Source organism: Chionomys nivalis, chromosome 1 (assembly GCF_950005125.1).
Source record: "Chionomys nivalis chromosome 1, mChiNiv1.1, whole genome shotgun sequence".
NCBI classification, from domain to species: Eukaryota; Metazoa; Chordata; class Mammalia; order Rodentia; family Cricetidae; genus Chionomys; species Chionomys nivalis.
The window spans coordinates 63,977,339-64,001,739 of NC_080086.1; the positions used below are offsets into that span (position 1 = coordinate 63,977,339).

General features: G+C 44.4%; 1 protein-coding gene across 3 annotated transcripts in view; it reads right to left on the reverse strand.

Annotated features, from left to right (window-relative positions):
• Window positions 1-21,912, reverse strand: part of Aak1 (AP2 associated kinase 1) — a 153,580-nt gene extending 131,668 nt beyond the window's left edge. For 2 of the 3 annotated variants that reach the window (XM_057783080.1, XM_057783071.1), the window contains exons 1-2: window positions 21,748-21,912; window positions 21,186-21,569 (exon numbers count right to left, since the gene is read on the reverse strand). In XM_057783080.1, coding sequence (XP_057639063.1) covers window positions 21,186-21,348 — 163 coding nt within the window. In that variant the 5' untranslated portion in view covers window positions 21,349-21,569; window positions 21,748-21,912. The remainder of the gene's footprint in view (window positions 1-21,185; window positions 21,570-21,747) is intronic. The other variant, XM_057783088.1, reaches the window with a different exon arrangement.
• Window positions 21,913-24,401: the final 2,489 nt, after the last annotated feature.

A 24,401-nucleotide genomic window follows, 5' to 3' on the forward strand; every position in this document is an offset into this window, starting at 1 on the left:
AACCACGTGAAGCAACTACTCTGACACATACGTCAGCAGGTGACCCTTCAGCATCCTCCACTGGACATGTCTGGAGTGAAGATAAGAAAATACAGCTGTTCTTCCACATCCAATCAGCGCACATTCTCAAGATTCACCAGCACGGATAGACAATGTTGTGGAACAGGAAACTGCCTGTACTGAACATGCACATGCTATGTTCTAACAGAGAAGATTTGATGGACAGGACAGGCAGAATGGCACATACCTATCCAACACTTAGGAGGCTGGAGCAAGAGGATTTTAAATTAATTTAAGGCAAATTTGACCTACATAGTCAGACTTGTTTCAAAAATGAGGATGTGCTTAATTATATGTAAATATGTAAACACTATGCCATTTTTTTCCAGACGTCTGCATGAGTGGATCTGTGTTCACAGGGTCCGAGGGGTGACTACATTAAGAAAGGGAATTGGAAGAGGCAGCCTTTGATGGAGACATCTGTGCTAGCCATTTTGGTTCATGAACTAGAAAGACCAAGAAGGATAACATTTCTAGTTCAAAAACTAAGGCTTTTGTTTTTTGATGTTGTTGTTCGTTTTGTTTTGTTTGCCAATGCTAAACCTTTCCTTTCATCTAAAGACCACAGAAAAGCAATTGAGGAACGTGTTCCTCCATCAGTCAGCAACTCCGGAGGGAAAGGGCTTCCATAAGTGAGACAAGCTAACTCAAAGCTGCTGCTGGTCTGAGCACTAGGCCTAGGAAGGTGGAGGTGAATAGAAACTTCAGCAAGCCGGGCGTGGTGGCGCACGCCTTTAATCCCAGCACTCGGGAGGCAGAGGCAGGCGGATCTCTGGGAGTTCGAGGCCAGCCTGGTCTACAAGAGCTAGTTCCAGGACAGGAACCAAAGCTACAGAGAAACCCTGTCTCGAAAAATCAAAAAAAAAAAAAAAAAAGAAAAGAAAAGAAAAGAAACTTCCAGCAATAAAGCACACACACACACAAAGTAGCATATTAAAAAAACAAGTGCTAAAGAGGTGTCGACAGGATCTATGCAAAATCTTTTGGGGTTGTGGGTTGGAGGGGTGTGTGTATGTACATGGTCTCTTGGATCTCCCATTGGGCCTGGAATTCATCAACTTGGCTAGACTGACTGACTGTGGTGGTTTTAATAAGAATGGCCCCTGGATTTGAATGCTTGGTCACCAGAGAGTGGCACAATTAAGAGGTATGGCCATGTTGGAGTATGTCACTGGGGGTGGGCTTTAAGGTTTCAGAAGCTCAGCCCAGGTCCAGTGGATCACTTGCTCTTTCTTATGCCTGCTGATCCAGATGTGGAACTCTCAGCTACCTCTCCAGCAGTATCATGTCTGCCTGTGTGTAGCCATGTTTCCTGCCACGATAATAATGGACTAAATTTCTGAACTGTAAGTCAGTCCCAAAAATGTACCTCTTCACAGTATAGAACAATGACTAAGACACCACCTATAATCTCAGCATCACTGTAACTAAGGCAGAGGAGATTTTTTTTTTTTTTTTTTTTTTTTGAGGCAAGTCTATCTCAAAAAAGGAAAGGAGGTTGGAGAGATAGCAAAGTACTTACAAGATAATCTGGGTTTGACCCTCAAAACCTACCTTTTAAAAGTCAGGCACAGTGGCATACTTGTGATCCCAGAACTGGAGAGGCAGAAACAGGTAGATTCCTGAGCCTTGCTGGACAGCTTCAAGTTCTCTGTTTCCAAACTAAAGGGTTCGGCATGGTAGGGCATGGCACGACTTTAATTCTTACATTCAAGAGGCAAACGCAGGAGGATCTCTGCTAACCTGAGGCCAGCTTGGTCTACATGGAAAATTCTAGCCCAGCCCGGGTGGCACAGTGAGACCCTGTCTCAAAACATACCAAAACAAATAAAGAAGGTAAATGACGGAAGTGCACAGAGCACAGCCTCGTAGAGTGGTTTCTCTGCTTGCTCTTCTGAATTGTTTCTTTACCTCTTTCTACTCTCCTCCACCCTTTGGGCTCCCCCTATATTTTAGACTACCTTACCCTTTCTCTGAAGCTTCTCTCCCCACGTGTCTGCCCTCCAAGCCAGGTTAGACAGTGTGCTTTTCCCCTTTTCTCCTCCATTTTCTTCCTCTAGGCACCAGCTGAGGTTTTACAACTTGTCTACAAAGTGGTTCTTTTTTCTTTAAAATTTTTAATAAAACTGTCCATGCTTCAAAAAAGAAAACCAAGTGGATGGATGGCTCCCAAAGACCAACATTCAATGCTGACCTGACTTCGATGTGTGCATCTGCGCATGCACACATACATATTTGCCCACATGAACACACATACAAAGGTAAGGAGGAAAGAAATAAAGGAAGGGGGAGGGAGGGAGGGAGAGAGGGAGGGAAGGAGAGAGGGAAAGCCAGACCTGGCCTGTTATCCCAGCACTTGGGAAACAGAAATGGAAGGATCAGGGGTTCAAGGCCAAGCTTGGCTACATAGTCCAAGACTACCCTGAGTTACATGAGATTCTGTCCCAAAAGGGGGTTGGTAGAGATGAAAACGACCACCTCTTCCTTTCTCACAGAAACTGTTATTCTATTCTATCAGAAACTGCCATCATCTTCATTTGCGTATACCAACTCATTTTTCCCACCTCTCTCCTGGTGCCCTCCCACTGACCCACAAATATGATCAAGTATCTCCCAACTCAAGTATTGTGTAATCTTCCTATTTTCCCTGTCCAGTACTCCTGTTCACTGCCCTCTCTATTCATGATTGCATTTCCATCACTCTGAAACAGACTTGGAAAGACCAATTCTATGTCTGCCTAATCCTGAGGACTTGTCCTGTGTGTGTTCCAAACACGGGCAGTATATCTTAACTCACTACCAGCCACTGCTCTTCCTCCCACTTCTCTATTCTGTCCTTCTGGGGTATCTTCTGCTAAACTTTATTTGTTTTTCTGTTTTGTTTTGTTTTGTTTTGGAGTGGGGCGTCAAGACAGGATTTCTCAGTGTAGCTATGGAGCCAGTTCTGAAACTCACTCTGTAGACCAGGCTGGCCTCAAACTCACAGAAACCCACCTCTCTCTGCCTCCTGAGAGCTGAGATTAAAGGTGTGTGACACTACTGCCCAGCTAATTGTTTGGTTTTTCAAGACAGGCTTTCTCTGTCATCCTGGCTGTCCTGGTGCTTACCCTTGTTCTATAGATCAGGCAGACCTCAAGCTCAAGAGATCCACCTGCCTCTGCCTTCCAGGGCCGGGATTAAAGGTGTGCACCACCAATGCCAGCTTCCTGCTAAACTTTAAATGCTGTTCCACTTAAATTTCATGCTTGGCTCACTGCTCTTCTGACTCGTGACTAGTTCGTGTTTTCAAACTGCATCTCATGGACAGCTTCAGACAAATCAATCCCATGATGTTTAACATCCCTAAACTTTTTCTCTAAAACTGATTTACTCAAAGCCCTTAGCCCACTTTAATGAAATTAAAAGTCATCAGGCTTGGCGTATCACACCTTTAAACCCTGCATCAAGGAGGTAGAAATGGGTATATTCCTGAATTTGAGGACAGCCTGGTATACATAGTGAGTTTCAAGCCAGTCAAAGCTACATAGTAAGACCTTCCTGTGTTCTGCTAAGAATGAAGCCTGGTGCTAGAAACATAATATTCCAGTCCATGCTGGGATGTTCTGAATTCAGGTCTACAGTAGGATAGGATGGTAAGAGTAAAGACAATTTTAACAGGTATCAAAAGTAATAAGAAAAAAAAATCAGTCCAACTGAGCAGTAAGTCAGCTTGAGGAACAACAAGCTACAGTTGAAGTTGGGTGTGCTGGGGCATGGCTTCAATCCCAGCACCCAGGAGAACTGTGAGTTCAGACTGATGTGGACTACGAGACCCTGTTTCAAAAAAAAAATAAATTAGGGGGCTGGAGAGATGGCTCAGAAGTTAAGAGCACTGGCTGCTCTTCCAGAGGTCCTGGGTTCAATTCCCAGCACCCATACGGTGGCTCACAATCATCTGTAATAGGATCTGATGCCCTCTTCTGGCCTGCAAGTGTGCATGCAGAGCACTCATACATAAAATATAAATTTAAAAAAAAAAATGGAACTACCACCAAAAACAACAACAAAACAAAGAAAGAAAAAACTCTTCAGCTTCAGGCCTCAAGGCTCAGGGTGGTCTGAAACAGGCAATAAACAAGCAGAGACCCCAAATGTGCCATAAACTGATCATGGCTGCAAGGCCACCGTCTTTTCCCTTCCCTATAGGTCACCTTGGCAATGTCGCCCGAATCAACTAGAGAGCTGAACAGCTCTCCTCTCTGAATCCAATCAAGTCCTGAGTTAGGACTCCAAAATGTTCTCATGGATACGCCTCTCTGCTCCTGTTAGTGCTCTTGCCACTCAGCCCACAGCAACAGCTTTCTGAATGTGTTCCCATCAACAGCTCCCTCAGACCACTGCTCAACCACACCACTGCCTCAGAAAAACTCAAGATGGCTTCTAGTGTTCTCAGAGATCTTGGGAAACTAGGTCCTGCCTTTCCTTGGGCTTTCCCAACTGTTACCCTCCTAAGGAAAAAAAAAAAATTAGTTTGACTGTGTGAAAATTTAAAGTATCAAGAAAAACATACCATTAGCAAAATGTAAATAACAAAATAGAAAAAACTACCTATCATGCATCCAACCAAGGATTAATAACTTACACATGAAAATAATTTCTACCAATCAGTAAGGAAAAAACATCCTAACAAGAATGTAAACAAGGGATCATATTTTTAGAGGGGAAAAGGAAGAAAATACATCTAGTCTTCTAAACAGGGAGACAAGTGTCTACACAGATTAGCCTTCCTGGAGAAAGGGTAGTAGTTTGTACTAAAAACTAAAAGATGTCCATATTTAGAGGCAGCCATTTAATATTCAGAAAATTGTTCTAAGGTGGTAACAGAGCAAATGTTCAAAGCTTTGAAAAATAAATTTCTTGTTGCAAGGAGGGGGCCGCTTGTTCTTCCGCTAGCTTACACCCAAAATAATCACACAGAAACTGTATTCATTAAAACACTGCTTGGCCCCATTAGCTTTAGCTTCTTATTGGCTAACTCTTACATCTTAATTTAACCCATTTCTATTAATCTGTATATCAGCATATGTCGTGGCCTATCAGCAAAGTTCTGACATGTCTGACTCTGGGGGCAGCTCCACAGCATCTCAACTCCGCCCTTCTTCCTCTCAGCATTCAGTCCATCTTCCCCACTTACCTAAGTCCTGCCCTATCAACAGGCCAAGGCAGTTTCTTTATTCATTAACTAAGAAAAGCAACACACAGACAGAAGAACCTCCCACAATTCCTGGTCCCAGTTATTACATCATTAAGACAATTGCTGCCAAGATCAGAGTTCAATCCCAATGACCCACAGAAAGGAAGAGGAGGGAAAAGGAAAGGGCCAAATCTCTCAAGTTACACTATGAACTCCACATGTGCTGTGGTATGTACACACAAGCACATATGCACAAACGATAAATAAATAACAAAAATTGAGGAAAAAAATCCCAACAGAAGTGGAGGTACACACCTATATAATTAATCCTAGTACTCTGCAAAGTAGAGCAGAATAGTGAGTTCAAGGCCTGCCTGTGACTACACAGCCAAGACTCTAAGAAATAATAATGATAAAAGCTAAAGAAAAGTCCTGCAGCTGTTTAATAGTAACTATAAAATAATCTAAATGTCTAAGAATAGGAAATCAGTTAAGTAAATTGCAGTTCAACAAACAACAGGCTCAGATGACGCTGCTGCCCAGGGTGCATACCAAACAGCAATCTATAGGAACATGACTAACAGTTCCTATCTTTGCCTGGTTATATAGTTACTCATTCTACTATTATTAAGAAATAATTTATACACCAAAAGAAAATTTTAAGACTTCTTGGTTGCTTTCTTCCATATCAACAAAAAATTTGTTTGTTTTTTGAAACAAGGGCTTGAGTGAACCTTAAGTTCATGACCCTTCTGCCTTGACCACCCACGCATGGAGTGCAGGGGAACACCACCAAGCTCAGTCAGCAGAAGACTGCATTTGAAACTAATATTCACTTGCTTGGTTCAAGTCTTCCAAACACCAAATACCACTTGAAAGTCCCTAGATGATACAGTACACCAGGCACCACACTCTGAATGATAGTGAGGAGTAGCTGGGGCTACTGCTCAGTGGGAGAGTCCACATTTAAATGCACATCCATGGTTCGAACCCCGCTACTCAAGAAAAGAGAGGGGCAGGAAGACAATAACTAAAACAACATTGTCACAGTACCTACAACACTGCTTTACATCAATGCATGAAGAGTCTGTAAGGGCAGGTTTCAAGATAGGGAGGGAAAGACATCAAGTCAAAAGAAAATAGAAATACCAGGGTAAGGCTCCAAGTACTGACACTCAGCTTGTCCACGCCCATGCACCTTCCTCTGCACAAGTTCTTTAATTACAAGCCAGACCCTCAAACCACCACCAAGTCTCTCTTCTGTAGCTCAGAACTCGAACAAGCTTACTTGGCCATAGCACACTAAAAGCAGTGAGGTTGAGGAGTGCTCTTAATTGAGAAAGGCACACAGACAACATCAAGAAGTAACAGTTTAGAGTCTCAAAAGAACCAAACCAGAAAACACTATAAACTTCAAAAAGAAGAGCAATTTCACTCAGGAGCACACTCTTACATCCGGTAAGCACCCATCTCCTATCTACGGCAGAACAGTGTTCGATTAACAGTGCACTTGAGGATAAAAAGACCTGGCCAGGTGTTAGAGCTGGGCACTAACTCCACCCTCATACAGCCTGCACTAAATGCACATGAATGTGGAGTCAGTATGCAGCCTTCCTGAAGCACAGGGCACAGTTATTGCCAGACAGGCTCAGGAAAAAAGCACTCCCACCCTCAACATGCTGCCTCTGTTGCACATACTCTAGAGACAGGAATGCATGACCTACTTCACAAAAACCCTGTCTACATACTAAAATGCCAGAAAGTGATAAACACAAAGAACCAGGAAAACTTGACCCTACACACACACACAATTAGAAAGTAAAATGTAGCTGGGCGGTAGTGGCACGCGTCTTTAATCTCAGCACTAGGGAGACAGAGGTAGGTGAATCTCTGTGAGTTCAAGGCCAGCCTGGTCTAGTTCCAGGACAGGCTCCAAAGCTACAGAGAAACCCTGTCTCGGAAAAACTTAAAAAAAAAAAAAAAATTAAAAAAGACGGGCAGTGGTGGTGCATGCCTTTAATCCCAGTACTAGGGAGGCAGAGGCAGGTGGATCTCTGTGAGTTAGTTCCAGGACAGGCACCAAAGCTACAAAGAAACCTTATCTTGAAAAAAAAAAAAAAAGGAAAGGAAAAGGAAAATGAATCATTAAAAATAAAACAGCTCAATCAAAATATGTGCAAATTTTAACTCAACACAAATTACAAACTAGCCTCTAGAAAGGTTACAAGTATATGCATATTATCCTATTTATAAAGCTGAATGTTTCCTTCTCTTTTCCCTCCCTTCTTTCTGATTAATACTCAAATTCCTTCAAATCACAAAATAATCCATTGTTATTAATAAATACTGTTAGCCAATAACAGCAATAAAAACCTCACTTGGCATCTGAATTCCTCCCATGCAGTCATCACATCATTGCCCCGGGACTCTCTCCACACTTTCAGTTCAACAGCTTTGACACTCTCTCAGTCCAAATCCCAGGAATACCCAGCCATCCTGATCCAGATCTCATCTGTCCTTCCCTCTTTCACTTTTATTTGGCATTAACTCTCATACCTCGCCCTCTCTGGATTCCTTCTTACTCTTTGCTCATTCTGTGGCTCCCTTCACATGCTTACCCATTCATGGGGCTGCTTTTCACTGAGCTTGCAGATGTACCAGGAACTACAACAGGCAGAGACACAGCAATAAACAAGCCAGATTCCTGCTTCAGGCAGCTGAAATTCCAGTGGGAGGAGATAAATAAAAAGCAAGAACATTAGCTGATACAGAGGCAAAACAAGCCTCAGCTGGTATGTGTCCAGGAAGGCCATTCTGAGGTGACACTGCAGTGAGCTGAGTGACAGGAACCAGCCAGGGGAAGATCAGAAGAGTGTCCCATGCAAAAGGCCAGTCAGGCCTGTGACTGAAGAGGAAACAATACAATATGCTCAAAAAAGAAGAGTAAGACATGGAGGTGCGTGCCTTTGATCCTGGGGCTCAGGACGCAGAGGTAGGTGGGTCTCTGTGAATTTGAGGTCAGCTTGCTCTACATACAGAATCCCAAGCTAGCCAATACTACCCAATGGGGAATTCAAATGAATTATATAAATGGGGGGGGAGTCTGTGCAGGTGAGTGCTAGGAACTGACCCCCATCCTCTAACAGAGCAATGTGTACTTAGCCATCACTTCAGCCCCTCTCCATCCTTACTAATGCCATTATCTACCCAGCCACACAAGACAGAAGCCCAAGCTCTAATTCATGGTAAAGGGAAACAAGGAAGCCAAATGGCCCAAGATCAAGGAGACCAGCGTGCTGATTACAACTTTGCTGACAGAGCAGGCTCTCAAGAAGAGAGGAACTCAAATCAGTGTTTCTCTCTCCTCCCTTTCCTCACCTAGGGGCTTATGAAAATGTATCAAACTACAGCTCTGACAGGTTATATCAATACACAGTAAAATATTTCCTCGTAAAAACAAACCTTATACAACCAAATATTAAGAATGACCTATTCAGAGACTGCTAACCAGCTACATGCCAGGTCTATGCTGAGTGCTCTGCATATAGCCTTCCAGCTAATCTCACAAAAACCCAGATTTTGCATTTTAAGAGTAAGGAAAGTGGATCTTAGGAGTCAACCAGCATCACAGGGACAGTTAATCAAGTGACGAGCGGCCTATCTCTAGTGTCCATGTGTGGTACCCCAAACCCCATGGTGCTAGCCAAAGAAGGTACAAAGCAAAAATCTAGTGGTACCCCTTTCTACTCCAGCAGGGCAGGGAAGCACATAGCACTGGAAATCAAGTTTTCCCATTCACTGCTGAGCTACATACACTCTCTGGTCAAGTTAAGATTTTTTTCCACGGTCAAAAGGCCTAACAGAATCATCTCTTTCAGTAGAGCCCCACCATCCCAGCCCCACTCAATTCTACATCAAAGTTTCCAGAATGCTAAGGAGAAGAGGCTAAAGGCCTAAGGAACAGGGTTAGGTTACACCCAGGGAAAACTAAACAAGTCTAAAGACTTGTGATAGAAGCAACACTCTGGCACTGGCCAGATTAGCCAAGCAGAGAAAAAGCCAAATCAGCAAAAGCTAGAGAGCAGCCACCTCCACCTGCACAGTCCACAGCACCAGACTCCTATCTTCTCCCTGTCCTCATAGGTACTAGACATCACCTAAACCTCATATTCACAGAATAACAAAAGAAAATTACCTTTCCTCCACACCAACAGTCCCAGTGCAATAGCTATCAATGACCTTGTACACAGGCACCAAGCAAATAGCACAGCCATGGACTGCTTTCCAGGACTCAAGGCCTAGGTGAAAGTGTTGCTATTTCAGATCACTGTAACTCCTGATGATAAGCTGGCATCAACGCCGAGCTCAGTCCCCTCAACAGTACAGGGATTCCATCAGTTCTGGGCCCAATAACCTCTCAACTTTTCAGAAGTCAGAAGTAATGCTTCAGTTGGTACTGTCATCCATTGTCTGTCTGCCAATGTTAATCCAACCTAAGGAAGGAAAGGACAGCTCAAGCTGAGTCAACCATAACTGACCTCACAGGAAACTCCAAGGTTTTTAAAATACTGCTAAAATTACACTATTATTTTCTGTATATATGTATGGGCAGGCTGACCAACTCGAAGGATGAAGCATTCAGAGGACAACCAGGATAAATGAGTTCTCTCCATCCACTATGTGAGTCTGGGAACTGAACTCAGGTTGTCAGGGCTAGCAGGGAACATCTTTATCTGCTGAGCCTTCATGCTGGCCCAAGGTTTATTATTGTCAACTTTGTTCTAGCTCTGCAACTTGCCGTTTGGCACTATGGAGACTTAATTCAAAAGGACTCCTGTTTGTCACAATAGGGCAGGTATCTCTGTCATCTAGTAGGATATAGCTCCTTGCCTAGGACTCATGAAGACCTGGTTCACTCTCCAGTATGTGTGTGTGTGTGGCGGGGGGGGGGACCCAAAATATACAAGACCTCCCTACCCTCAACAAAGAATTACCCAGCCCATAATCTCATTACTACCAAGGTGGCACAACATGATGTGGAGACCAGTGTGGTAAGAGAGCCAGTATGGCTCAGAGCATCCAGTGCGTGTGACTTCAGGCAAAGGTGTACTTTTAAAATTCACTGTCTTAAGCTGGGCAGTGGTGGAGCACACCTATTAAAGCACTTGGGAGGCAGAGGCAGGCAGATCTCTGTGAGTTCAAGGCCAGCCTGGTGTGTAAGAGATAGGTTCCAAAGTTATAGAAAAACCCTGTCTTGCAAAACAAAAAACAAAACAAAAAAATTACTGTCTTAGAATCAATAAAATCAGCAACTTTATTTACTATTTTAAAACCCGTAACTCTCTACATAAAACTAAGCTCTTATAGGGATAAACTACTAATCCCAAGAAAGTAAGATGACCAGTCTTGGCAGTTCCTTGCTGAAGTCAGGGGTAATAGTATTCTAAAACTCACTAATATAGAGTTAGAACTTAAAATTTCTCCCCAAATCTTTCCTCCCCAATGCTGTGGTTTGAATGTTTAAAAAGTCTGTATGCTGGGTTCTAGTCACCGGGATGGTGGTATAGAAAGGTGATGATTCCTGAGGGAAAGCCCTCAGAAATGAGAGGAGCGCCCTTTAAAGAGGCGCCAGAAAGCCACGCTGACCACCGCTTCCCATGAGGAAACTGAAAAAGCAGGCAGTCTGCACCCAGATGAGAGTCCTGGCCAGAACCCCATTATGCTGGCTCTCCGGTTACATACCTCCACCCTTCAGAACTGTGAAATAAACTGATTTGCTTGCAAGTTACCTAGTCTATGGAATTCTATTTCAGCAACCCAAAGAGACTTAGACAATGAGTAACCCTAAAAAACTATACAAGTATTCCCAGGCTTAAAAAAAAAAAAAGCTCACGAAAAGATTTATTTGAGAAGGGCTCAAAAGTGTTATGGAAGGGGCCAAGGGTACATATTCACTGGTGGAGAACATGCCTAGCCTAGGGTATACAGGCTCCATCCCTAATACTGACCAAAAAAAAATATTATTATTATTATGAAAAACAATACTAGGCCAGGTCAGGCATGCTAGCCACAACTTTAATCTCAGCACTCTAAGAGGCAGTGGCAGATCCTCTGTGTGTTAAGGTCAGCCTGGGCGACATAGAGAAACACTGTCTTAAAAAAAAAATAAAATCAGAAAAAGACATTAATACAAGGGAGAATTTTTCTGAAAGGATCCTGCATTGGCAGCTTGTAGACCTAGGTCAAGTTCTTTTGTCAGTGTAGCTTTGGAAGAATCATTTAACCACTCCAGCTACTGTGTTCTCACCTGCACAGAAATAGATGTCCTCCTTACCTCCTTGGGATGTCATAGGAATGAATGAGAGTACAGTACACTGTTATTGTAAGAGTCAGCAAGACTTACTGAGCATCTCAGCTACATCTGAGCTGCCACACCTAATGAGTGACAATAGAGACGTCATAAAGACCCAGCTCTGCCTGCCTAATAGAAACATGATTAACATCCAAGAAGCAAGAGAATATACCACCAACACCAAACACTCCCCATTGCAGTACTGGGTGAAGTGTGTGGCACAGTTTCTAAATTCTGAAGGGGTTGAAGGAGAAAGAGCAGTGAGCACTGAAACATAATAAAGGCTGCTTGTCCAAGTCTTTTACTGGAATTCATCTTTTAAGGGACACTGTCTTAGGTGACACCTTGAATTCAGCACGTTTGAGACGCTCTATCTTCTCTTTCAAAGTAGCAGCAAGTACCTTCCATTCTGAGGAACAAAAATGACTGAGGAGCACCGTTCTAGACCGGCGCTCTTCAAACAGTGTATCCATGACAATCCTCTCAGGTACAGAAAGGAAAGACAGACCTTTATTTATATTTAATCTCATCACAGAAAATAAGATTTTCAAAAAATGGCAACCCAAAAACTACAGAAAATATTTCAAATCCTCCTCTCAAAGGATTAATATCCAGAATGCAGAGAATTTCTACGCCTCAACAAATAAGTAAACAAATGATTCAAAAATAGGCAAAGGACTTAAATAAACATTTCTTCAAAAAGATATACAAATAGACAGTAAGCACAGAAAATGCTCAACACCACTAACCATTTGGGAAATGCAAATCAAAACTAGATGAGACATTATTTAATACCCATTAAGCCAACTACCATTGCAAAAAGATAATAAAACTAGGCCTGGTAGCACATGGTGACACAGACCTGTCCTCCCAGCTCTAGAGACTAGGTAATGTTCAATGTCAACTTGGGCTACCCTGTGTCTAAAATAACAATAATATATCTGGACATAGTGGTGCATACCTTTAATTCCAGCCTGGGAGACAGAGATAGGCAAATGTCTTTGAGTCCACCTCTAAGTTTGAGGCCAGCCTGTTCTATATAGTGAGTTCCAGGCCAACAAGAGCCACATCTGAGACCCTGTCTCAAAAAACTAAAACTAGACAATAAATAAAACAAAAATCATAATAATTAGCCAGGTGGGGTGACACATGCCTGTAAGTCAAGCATGAGGGAGGTTGATGAAATAGGATCAGGAGTAAAGATTATTCTCAACTACACCCAAGGCCAGCCTGGGCTACATGAGACTTCAACTCAAAAAAGAAAAACAAAATGCTGGGGCTGGAGAGATAGCTCAGCAGTTAATGCTTGCCTTGCAGAGGACCAGAGTTTGGTTCCCAGCACCCATGTCAGATGGCTCACAGCTGCCTAATAACTATTGCTCTAATGGATCTAGTGAACTCTTCTGGATTCCCATGGGCACCCCACATTCGGCATAGGTTCAAACACATACATACACATAAATAAAATAAAAATAAATATTTAAGATAAAACCTATCAAAGGAGTTAACTAAGATGTTGATAGCATGTAATTCCTCAAAGAATTAATAAAAGAATCACCAGAGGCCCAAAAGGACGACTCAGCAGGTAAAGATGCTTGCCACCAAGCCTGACAACCTGAGTTTAATCCCTGGATACCATGTGGTAGAAAAAGAAGAACTCCCACTTGTTGGCCTCTGACTTCCCTATATGTACTGTGATGCATGCATAACCCCATGCTAAAATAAAAATATTTTTAAAAAATTCCCATATGCCCCAGTAATTTGGTATATACCCCAAAATAATTCAATGCAGTTTTAGAGAAAAATTTCCATATCCATGTTCATAATACTATTCACTATAGCTAAAAGGTGGAAGTAATTCACTAGCCCATCAACAAACAAGCAAGTAAATGTAAAATGTATGCACAATAGAATATTATTGAGCCTTAAAAAATAAAGAATAAGCTACAACATAGATGAACCTTGAAGATATCATGCTAAGTGAATAAGCCAGTCACAAAAAGGCAAACAATCTACAATTCCAGTAGGGGTACTTAAAAGTATTTGTTAAAAGTAATAGAGACAGAAAGTAAAGCAGAGGCTACCAGAGAGGAGAGGAGAGAAAGGGAGCTAGGCTAGTGGGTACACAATTTCAGTTTTACAAGATGAAAGCACTAAGAAGGAAGATGGAGTGGTGCCTACAATTTATGAAGGCAGCAAACACCATCCAACTGTACACTCAAATAGTAATGTGGGCAGAATTTTCTAGGTATACTTTTTAAATTTGTTTTGTTTTGTTATTTGAGACAGGGTCTGGTTGCCTAGAACTCACTTTGTGGACCAGGCTGACCAAAAACTCACAGAGATCTGCTTGTCTCTGCCTCCCAGTGCTGAGGTCAAAGATGTGAGACAACGTCCAGCCTGCAAGGTGTGCTTTTACCTCAATTCAAAATGGAAGAAAAACAAAGAAAAAGTCCTGGGCACGGTAGTCCAGTCACTCTCCATGAGCCCAGCACTGAGAAAGTGAGCAGGGTGATCCTGGGTCATCCTGAGCTACTTAACAAGCTCATAGGCAACCTTGACTACAAGAGACTGTCTAAAACAAAAAGGAACCAAACAAAACCCAGAAAAACTAAGATTTTTATCTTTATTAGTATTTAATGACTAATGCCTGAAACAGTGATCCCATTCACTTCCGTGTCTCACACCAAAAGGCTAGTGATGGCAGCTTTTCACCCATAGTATCTGGGAGATACTATGTTTCATGTGGGTTTGGGTAAGTGGATTTACTAATCACATTGTTTTAAGTGAATTAATAACCCTCATAAAACAAAGAGGCTTAACAAGATTTCTGGAAGGAAACCTTGGATTAAAGACAGTGCAAACAAGAATGGCCTGTCATGTTTCTCTGATATACTTTTTATCGAGTACATCACAAAATGGAACAACCATGGCTTATAAAAATAATTCACCAAAATCTTGCTATCATTTAAAAACTGGATTTATAAACACTGCGATGATGATGAATCTCACCTTAAGCATACACCACACTTTCAGATATTAGCAAATAACAAAAGCAGGACATGAGCATGACTCCCACACGAGTCCCACAGACGAGGGGCTGGCATGCTTTAATGTAATAGTGCTATTCTCTCCATAGTTTAGGGACTGCCCACCTACACCTGCACCACCCAACAGGACTTTCTGTGATGAGAAACTACACTTATATTGACCCGTCTAAAACTGTAAGCACTAGTCACAGGTGGTCTTCAGTAACTAGATTTAACTGGTGTGTCTGAAGTATTAAACTGTTATTTTGTTTAATTTTGGATAATTTAAACAGCTATCTTTTGAGGCTACTTTAGTTGACAGCACAGGCGTAGGCCACAATTAGATTACTACCTCGGTCTCCAAACATACAGCTTTGGCCATGTTAGCCCCTCTGCCTACAATGTTTTCCTGATCTTGTCCATCTGGCAATAAGTTCTCACTTTTCAAGACATAATTTAAATGTCACTGTTTGGCTTTCCCTGGTTGCTCACCCCACACAAGACAACTACTCTGCCAGGCCTGAAGCCTTCACCTTTCCCAGGCTCCATCTCAACAGGTAGAGCAATCTCTCCCACATCTCGAACTCACAGAACTGTGAGTTCCTGAAGGCAGACACCTGGCACACAGCATCTACTCAGCAGCACTCACTGGGTAAGCAGGAGGTGAACAAGTTCCATCCCAGGTCACACCATAGACTGTTGAGGAAGCTGCGGGCTGCGTTCCAGCTCCCGGCCGCCTGGCTAGCTTATGCCCCAAAATAACAACACACAAACTGTATTCTTTTAAACACTGCTTGGCCCATTAGCTCTAGCCCTTACTGGCTAATTCTCATATCCCAATCAACCCATCTCTAATAATCTGTGTAGCACCAGTCTTACCAGGAAAGATTCAGCATGTCTGACCTGGCAGCTTGCTTCATCGCGTCTGCCCTAGGGAGCAGCTGCATGGCATCTGAGCTCACTTTCTCTTCCTCCCAGCATTCTGTTCTGTTTATTCCACCCACCTATGTTCTAACCTATGAGGCCAAGCAGTTTTTTTTTTTTTATTAATTAACCAATGACCTTCCTCCATCAATAGACTATAGCAAGCGCTTGCTACTTCACTGGCTAGACTGCCTCACAAGCAGACTCAGAAGGCACCTGTTCTTCCAAGAGTACCACACAGAGGTGGACGTTAGTCCTAGTCCCTTTTCTAAAGTGTTAACTTTCAAAGACCACAAGCTAAAATACATTTTCAATTGTTTCAATGTTATTAAGTTGCCCACCGACTTGGCTACCAAACCACATACAGCAGAAGCCCCCCACATCATCTCCCACTTGGAACCCACGAGTTCTCACTGCATCTCTCATCAAACAAGCTTGATTTTGTCAGACAGACCAAAGGAGAGCTCTGACCATAGCGACCGCATACTCTGGACTTCATTTCTGAATTCTTAATTTGGCTATATTTAGCAAAGCTATAACCATCATCATGCCCAAAACCAGGAAGACACCATTCACAAACCACCCCCTGAAAATCTGCATTGCCTGTAAAAAACCCAGACTTCCCAGCAGGCAGAGTCATCTGAAGTAGGAAGGATCAAAGTGGTATCTGCACCAAGGGAGGGACTCAGGAGCATCTGACTAATCTCTCGGCTTGGAGCTCAAGGGTCCCCATGAACCATTTCTTCCCTTTCTCTTCTGCTCTAGTCAAACATTTTAGCTGCCCTGTGCACTCTTCTCTAACACTGATAACACGTGCAACACACACACACACCTACACACACACCTGCTTCTGCTTGACTTCTTGCCTCTTATGACACTTCTGAGACACCCTTCTGTTCTTTAGCACAGAGCTAGGGCACAGTAAAGGAGTAAGTACATACTTGTAGCTGTTTAGTAGTTCTTTGAAGAGCACAGAGCCACTGAATAAAGTGAGCAGTAAACACAACAAAATATATACTGGGGAACAAATATACAAGAATCTCATTCTATCCACCTCCAAACACACACACCCTTACTTCCTCTCCTTGAACCTGGAAGGGAAACTTGTACCAGTGACATCACACCGGTCAGTATTCCTGAGACTCATCTTGCATTTCACCACTCCACATTTTTGCGCACGTCATTCCTTCTGGCTAGGAGGCCCTGGGGAACATGGCTGGTACACTTGCTGGGTAGCTGCCATTCCTGTTCAAATCATCTTTTCTCCCTATCATCGCTGAACAACAGGACACTTATTCCAGGATTATTTATTATCTGCTGGTCTCAGTCCATGACCCATCAAGCTTTCTTCTGGAATCTAACGCAGTGCCTGCCACAGAAAAGCACAAATAAATGGCTCACCAGGTGAGTGCACATATGTACTACTGAGACATTTAGAGCTGTGTGCTATATGTGGGCACACAGTTTTCAAGTCTTTCTTCCTTGCTCTGCAGATAGGGGGAATTAGGGAAGCCTCCTGATAGTCTGAGTTCTCACCAGGCCCAGACCTGGCTTCTTTTTGTGCAGGTGAGAACATTCTGTGAGGCCTCCTAGTCTACCTTCTACAGAACTGATACAGCTCTGGAATGCTGCCTTGGGCACAACAAGCATTCAGTATTTGCTTACTGTTTAGAGTTTTGATAAAGGCTTTATACAGCCAGGAAGTATGACAAAAGTACTGCTCCTAGGCACTGCGCTAATCTTCCCAAGGAGCTCATTCTAGAAGCTTAAGCCAAATCTTCCCTTGCCATCACAAGTCTAAACTCAGCAGGGTTTATCATCTCATTCAGGCATCCTCTAGTACTAAGAAATCACTTGGCCTAGAGATACCCATATCCCTTTAATTCATGACGGAGAGGCTCACCTTCCTCCAGACAACCAAGTGCCTGCAGGACTAGTTAGAGAGCCAGTCTAGAAAGACTGCTACTGGAGATGGCGGTCCAGCATTCTCCTCTTCTCTAGCACCTGATTCACAGTCCCTTACTAATACCCAGACTGGGGAAAAGGAAATTGTGAACAGGATGTGGTGGTGATCAGGTCTGTGTTTGAAAACTCCCACTGTCACCACCGTACACTGCCTGGGCCACTGCTTAGGGAATTGGCTTATAACTCATTATCCTTGAGCAACCAGGCTGGGACTGGCAGACAGGTCAGAGCCTTGAGGACTCAGAGGACTAGGGAAGAGGCACTGCTACCCAAACAATACTGGAAAGAACATCTGATTCAGCCCAAACACAAAAGGGGAGGCTAGCCAGGCTAGTTTTCACTTTGCTCTCCATTCACCTTTAACTATAAATACACTGTTTATATTTAACTATAGCTACCACTTATTGAATTTATCACTTTAGAAGTGATAAATTCTTTATATATACTATCACACTAAGTCCTCAATACCACCACAGGGCAGTGAACTCAGACTTTAGCTTACATCAGCATCTCTCTGGAACTTATTAAAGTCCCATACCCACAGTCTACAGAGTGAGGTGTGAGATCTTCATTTCTAATACACTCTCCTGTGGAATAGCATGACCTAAGTTGTATAAGTGGGAAAGGAAGGAAGGAAGGAAGGAAGGAAGGAAGGAAGGAAGGAAGGAAGGAAGGAAGGAAGGAAGGAAGGAAGGAAGGAAGGAAGGACAGAGGGAGGGAGGAAAGGAGGGAGGGAGGGAGGGAGGAAAGAATGGAGGAAGGGAAAGAGGGAGGGAGGGAGGGAGGGAGGGAGGGAGGGAGGGAGGGAGGGAGGGAGGGAGGAAACAAAGGATTCAGAGGGCCAACAAAAATGTTTCAACCAGTAAAGACACCTGCCACAAAAGCCTGACAATGTGAGTTCTAGCCCCAGAACCCAGGTACTGATAGGAGAGAACTAACATAATAATGTTGCCCTCTGACTTCTACTTACTCTCTCTCTCTCTCTCTCTCTCTCTCTCTCTCTCTCTCTCTCTCTCACACACACACACACACACACCAATAATAATAATAATAAATTAAAAAAAAAAAAAAGATCCAGGAAATGGTGAGATGGCTCAAAGGGTAAAGGCATCTGCTACCAAGCCTGAAGACCTAAGTTTGGTCCTCAGGTTCATACGGTGGAAGGAAAGAACCAACTCCTGAAAGTTGTCCTCTGACTGCAGCATGCATGCGGTTGCATATGCACACATACACACGCGCACACACACACATGCACTGTAAAAAATTTTTAAAAATAAAGCAGATCCAAATATTGAACCTAAATCTGTCTGACTATGCAATCAGTGCCCATACACACACTACTATACGTGCAAATGTATTTCTTTTCCTCCTACATTGACTGGCAGCTCCCTAAAAGCAGTTATCAGGGCTGGGGATGTAGCTCAGGGGCACAGAAGGCCAGCATGATCCACAGCACCTTAAGAAAATTTATCAGCTAATTAAAATAAAGGCAGGCATCATACTTCAGAGTTTAGACCCTTCACCCCCTTCAAAACTTAGTAGTGTCTTTGACCTCAGTAGGTATTACATAAATACTGACTCCTACAAATTCACATACTTCAAAGGCCACACATAATTCAAGTTCAATCATAGACAAAGAATTTGCCAGACCAAATTTTAAATGCTACTCTCACGCACAGCCTCGGCCCATGTTGTCACCATACTGGCTCATTCCATAAAACAGTTCTTGGCTCCCTAACACTAAGGGGCCCTAAGGACAAGATCTGCAGCTATTGCACCCTAGTTTACTTTCATAGTGACACTAATCATATCACCATTTCCCATTTCTTAAAACATCTCTGAAACTCTGGCATCTAGTTTAGCATCACGTCCCCAGAGTCCAAGACACAACCTGCCACATCTTTGGCACTTTGTTAACTGTTGGTTGAACAAATAAATGAATGAATGCACAGTTGCAAGCCCTAAGTTCTACTTTTTAAAATATCATAATGCACAATATACAGTTCTCAGGATGAATTCCAAGCAGCACAGAAAACAAAGACCAGTTTTGTGTTTTCTCTTTCCCATCACTCTTCCAAGACTCAGAGAATAGGCAATGCTTAGGGTAACACATGATGAGACAACACCCTAGCTGGAAAAAAATGCTCCTGGGTGCTGAGGCCAGCAGAGAGGAGGGGAAGAGCTCTGTGGCCCTCATCCTCCTGCTCTCTCACACACTCCACCCACTGCAGTCAAGGACTTTAGCTATGGGATAAAAGAGTCAGCTCATATTCCAAGGTACAGATCTGGCAGCAGACACAGAAGCATCTCCCACCCTGCACCAGAGTCCTCAAAGAAGGGTCCAGAAAGGATGGTGACTCAGGCCCAGATTAAGTCCAGTTGAAGCAGTACTAAGAATAAAAAAGCAGTCATTTCAAAAGGAAATTCATTACCAGATATCTCTTTAAAATTGGACTCTTTAAGTAAGGGCTTCAATCCTATTCTCAGAAACTGGGCCTCACCAAATCCAGTGCTTACACAAACTGAGTCAAACACAGCTTCTCCCTCCCCAGCCGCCCGTCCACCACCCCACAACACTCACCATGACAGGCATTTCCTAGGCCCAGGTAGGGATCCTTGCTTCAGGCTCAGCTTGCAAAAGCCTCCTTTGCAAAGGGGCCTCTTAGCTTTCATCCACTTCCCCAGCTAATAAACTATACCCTACCACCATGTTGCCTTCACTGAGACCTCCCCCATACCCAACCCCTGGCAGTCTGTAACACAACCTACAGCAGGCTGGCCCTATCCAATTAGTTTGAATTGCTTCATGCCAAGGAAATCGCTGCTTTTATTAAAAATAAAAGCACTCTAAGTAGGCAATGAGCTGTGAAAAGTATCGGTCTGGCATAATTATGAAGGTCGAGGTTAAGGTTAGCAGAGGAACACTCAAAACATTTCCCTAAAGCCTGGGGCATGAGTACAGATACACAAATGAACACACACCAAGAGAATCGACACAAAGATCTGAACAGCAAGAAAACTAAACCACAGCCACCCTTAAGTAGTTCTTAAATAGAAACGAAAACAGGAGAAAGGAGGCCTAGGCAACTGAGTTCAAAACAATCTCATTCACTTCTTATGATTTTTATCTTAGCTACATCCTGGGGACCTGATTTCAGTTGGGTGAAGAAACATGTCTGGTCAAAGAACCAAAAAAAATGCATTTCCATCACCAGAAAAATCCTCTTTGGATACTTACTCAGAGAAATGGGAAAGTTGGGGAGAAGAAACCCCTCTCTCTTCTTAAGATCTCCCCATCCCCACCCTTCAGCCTCCACATCAGAATTTAAAGTTTCAGGGAAATGGCAAGAGCCCACCACCAGGCATTTGATGTCACTTATACTTCACACATACGTTTTCTAATCTGATCCGCATAATTCAGTCAAAGGAGGAGGTTTCTCCGCGCTCCCCCCATCCCCAACTAAAATAAAAGGCCACTGAGGTAAACAATTTGGGCAATACTGCCCCCAAACCCTGTCAATTCTCAGTCTGAGTTTGAAATCTCTCAAGGACAATGACTCGCAGGGAAAGTGCAGGGGGAAGGGAGGGTCAGTTGGTCAAAACCCATTCATACAACTAGAAACCAGAGTCTTGCCACATCAGCACATGAATTTAATTCACCGCGCACTGGTTTCCAACGTACCTTCCGCCAGCACTTCGTCCACAGTGACCTGCTGCCGCCCGATGCCAAAGACCCTTCCGATGTAGCCACTGCCCAGGCCTGAGCTGCTGCCCCCTCCTCCGCTGGAGCCTGAGCCCAGGCCAGAGCTGCCCTGCTCCCGCCTGGAGTCGAAAAACTTCTTCATCTTTCCGATAGGAAACGCCAAGGCAAAATGCCGATGGTTTCTCGGTTAGTATTTGTTGTAAAGAAAAGAAATCGAAAGATTTCTTCTCGGGTTTCAGCCCGGAGCAGAGCCACGGGAATCCGGCCGTGGGGTGGGGGCTGAGGGACGGCGCCTGCAGGAATACACTGTCAATCGCGCGACGGGTCCCCTCCTCCTCGGAGAGCGATCGTTTAAGTTTAAACCTGCGATGACAGAGGCAGAGAGGATGAATCAGTAACACACTCCAGAGCCCAACTGCCGGGTCCTAGGGGAAGCAAAGGCCGTCATCCAGAGGAAACGCTGCGTGCATTTTCTTCGGGAAAGCCCTGGAAACGCACCGGCCCCCAGCCCGGACCCCCGCCCCGGACCCCAAACACCCACTAGAGGCGGCTCAGCGCCGAGCCCAGCTACCAGCCCCGCGACATGGCCACGGCCGCCGGCCTGAGACGCGGAGGAGGCGGCGCTGCCGCAGAGCCGGGGCCGCTCAGGCGCCCGCCCGCCAGCTGATCCCCGAGCGCCTTGCTGATGCCGCCCCTCCCCCGCGCGCGCGCCCGTCGGCTCCGAACACACACCCGGAAGTGACCTGCCACCGGAAGTGCCTCTCAGGGCAGCGCTACCACTGCTCAGGGCAGCCTCTGGGAAACCAGCTATAGCCACAGACCGAAAGAAGTCGATGTCAAGAAAGGGGCCAGAGGAGGGGATCTCGGGACAGAGATACTTGGAAGAGAACGTTGCTATTGCCCGGCCGCTGCGCACCCTGGGAAAGGTAGTTCGGTGCAACCTGGCATCTGGACTACAATTCCCAAAATGCCCCGGGAGCGGGCGCACCTTCGGACGCGGTCTTCCGAGGCCTGAAGATGGTAGTGGAGTGGTGCAGAAGTGGGGTTTCGAGTATTTAAACATATTCGGTAAAGACACCAGAGACTAGTTTCCCACCTGCATGTCCCACTCTCTGGAGTTATTTTATCAGACTTGGCCTCGTGAACCGAGGCACTCTGGGAATTGTGGTTCGCACGGGTCCGGATTGACACCTGAAGGACGCGGCTTAACTGCCTCGCCCCTAGTTGTACTTGGGAATTTCTCGACGTCACGGGAGCAGAGGTACCGAAGGCAGCGGGTGGGGGAAACATGGTGCCAGCAGGGAGCCAAACGGAACCCCGGTGCTGAAGGAAGCAAAGCTGGTGCCTTCCCTCCCCCGACTACGACGAGAACTCCTGGGAAACCCACGAGTCGGAAAAGGAACTGCCGGAGGCCCAATTCTGGGGCGGCGGGGGGGGGGGTGATTTAGGGACCAGAACACGGTCCACTCTAAGGTTGCACCCCCAATCCATGGCTCTCAGTGGACCCAGACCTGCTTCGTCCTCACCAGACACATTCATGCGGGAACTTTAGACACACCTACTGCTTTCTCTTCGAGACTCTTTCACTAAAAGATGCAGGGTTTACTTGGTACCGCCTGGGTACAGGGTTGTGTGATTGGCATCTGTCAAATGCTAAAGATTTGGAAAGGAACTGAGACCTTCTCCGTTCCTAGATTGCCTCATCGGCGAGCCAAATCCCTAACTCTCCTGACCCCTCCCCCAAGAAATACATGGGTTTTCTCTTCTTTGAGTATAAATTTTTCTCCTCCACCTGCTCGCCCCACTTCTTAATGATGCAACCGCCCTCTTGACTTGCAATTCATTTCTGCTTCAGGTACTTGAGGAAGATCTAGAAGGGTGCCCCCAGGAAAGAAAAAGATGGCCCTTGTCTAATCTGAATATATTGGGCTGGGCTGGGCTGAGGGTGGCTGTTGCGGTTTCTTGTTTCATGTGGTGCCATAGTCATCTAGCTCCCTGGCGGGAGATAGCATCTTTCCTTCTTGAGAGAGCCAGTATTGCCACTTGAGTTCACACAATCCCGTAGCCACCGTCAGAGTGAGACTCAGCACCTGCTGAGCATCCCCTTAACCAGCCCACGAGGTGTGTTCGCCTCACCTTCCTTAAAAGGCTTGATTTCTGTCTAAAGAAGCTTGGCATGAATCTTAAAATAGATGGGAAATCGTGTTTGGCTTCTAGACCCTCATCTCGGCACGCATTAACTTTGACTGACTTAAAGGATCAGTTACTCCATCCATCAGGCATTGTTGCCTTATCAGGTTTTACTCTTCTCCACTTTCCTGGTACAGAGCAGGTTTTCACTAATCTCAAGCCTAACTTGAGACCTTCAAAGCTTTCCAATGGCGGTAAGGCAGCTAACATGCGTTTATTAGGTCCATACTTGGGTGATAAACCATTGTTTCCAGAAGGGGGCTGGCAACAATCATTCTTGGGATTGTATTTACTTATTTATTTATTTTGTATCTGTGTGAGAGACGGGGGAGGGAGGGAAACTCACTGGTAGCTTTGCCTGGCCTGGGGCTCACTCTGTAGCCTAGGTTGACCTCAAACTCATAAGAGAACTGCCTGTCTCTGCCTCCCAGGTACCTGGCCTTTTTTTTTTTTAATGTATAGCTTGATCACAATCTAAGGGAGAAGGTTTAAAATAAGCAAATAAAATGACCATGAGACTAGATTTATTACTTTGCATTCTTTTAGAGACTAATATTAACAGCAATTATAACTCCAGTTGTTCAGTTCTACATATATTGGGTTATTTAACCCTCACAACAACCTATGAAGCAGAGTACTATTATTAAGATCATTTTAAAGATGAAGAACTGAAAGCCCAAAGATGAACAAATTACCACACTGATATTAGCAGCAATGCCAAGATTCAAGCCCAAACAGTTTGGCTTCTGAGCTCAAAGCTAAATTGCTGTGGGATAATGCTCTTGTTCCCTGTAAAGATTTGTCCCTTGTTTTGGTTTAATAAAATGCTGATTGGCCAGTAGCCAGGCAGGAAGTATAGATGGGGTGACCAGACTAGGAGAATTCTGGGAAGAGGAAAGGTTCGGTGATGTGGGAGTTCCCACTATATGTTGCTTTTCTTGGTTAATGACTAAAGAAACTGCCTTGGCCTATTGATAGGGCAGAACTTAGGTAGGAGGGGAAGAC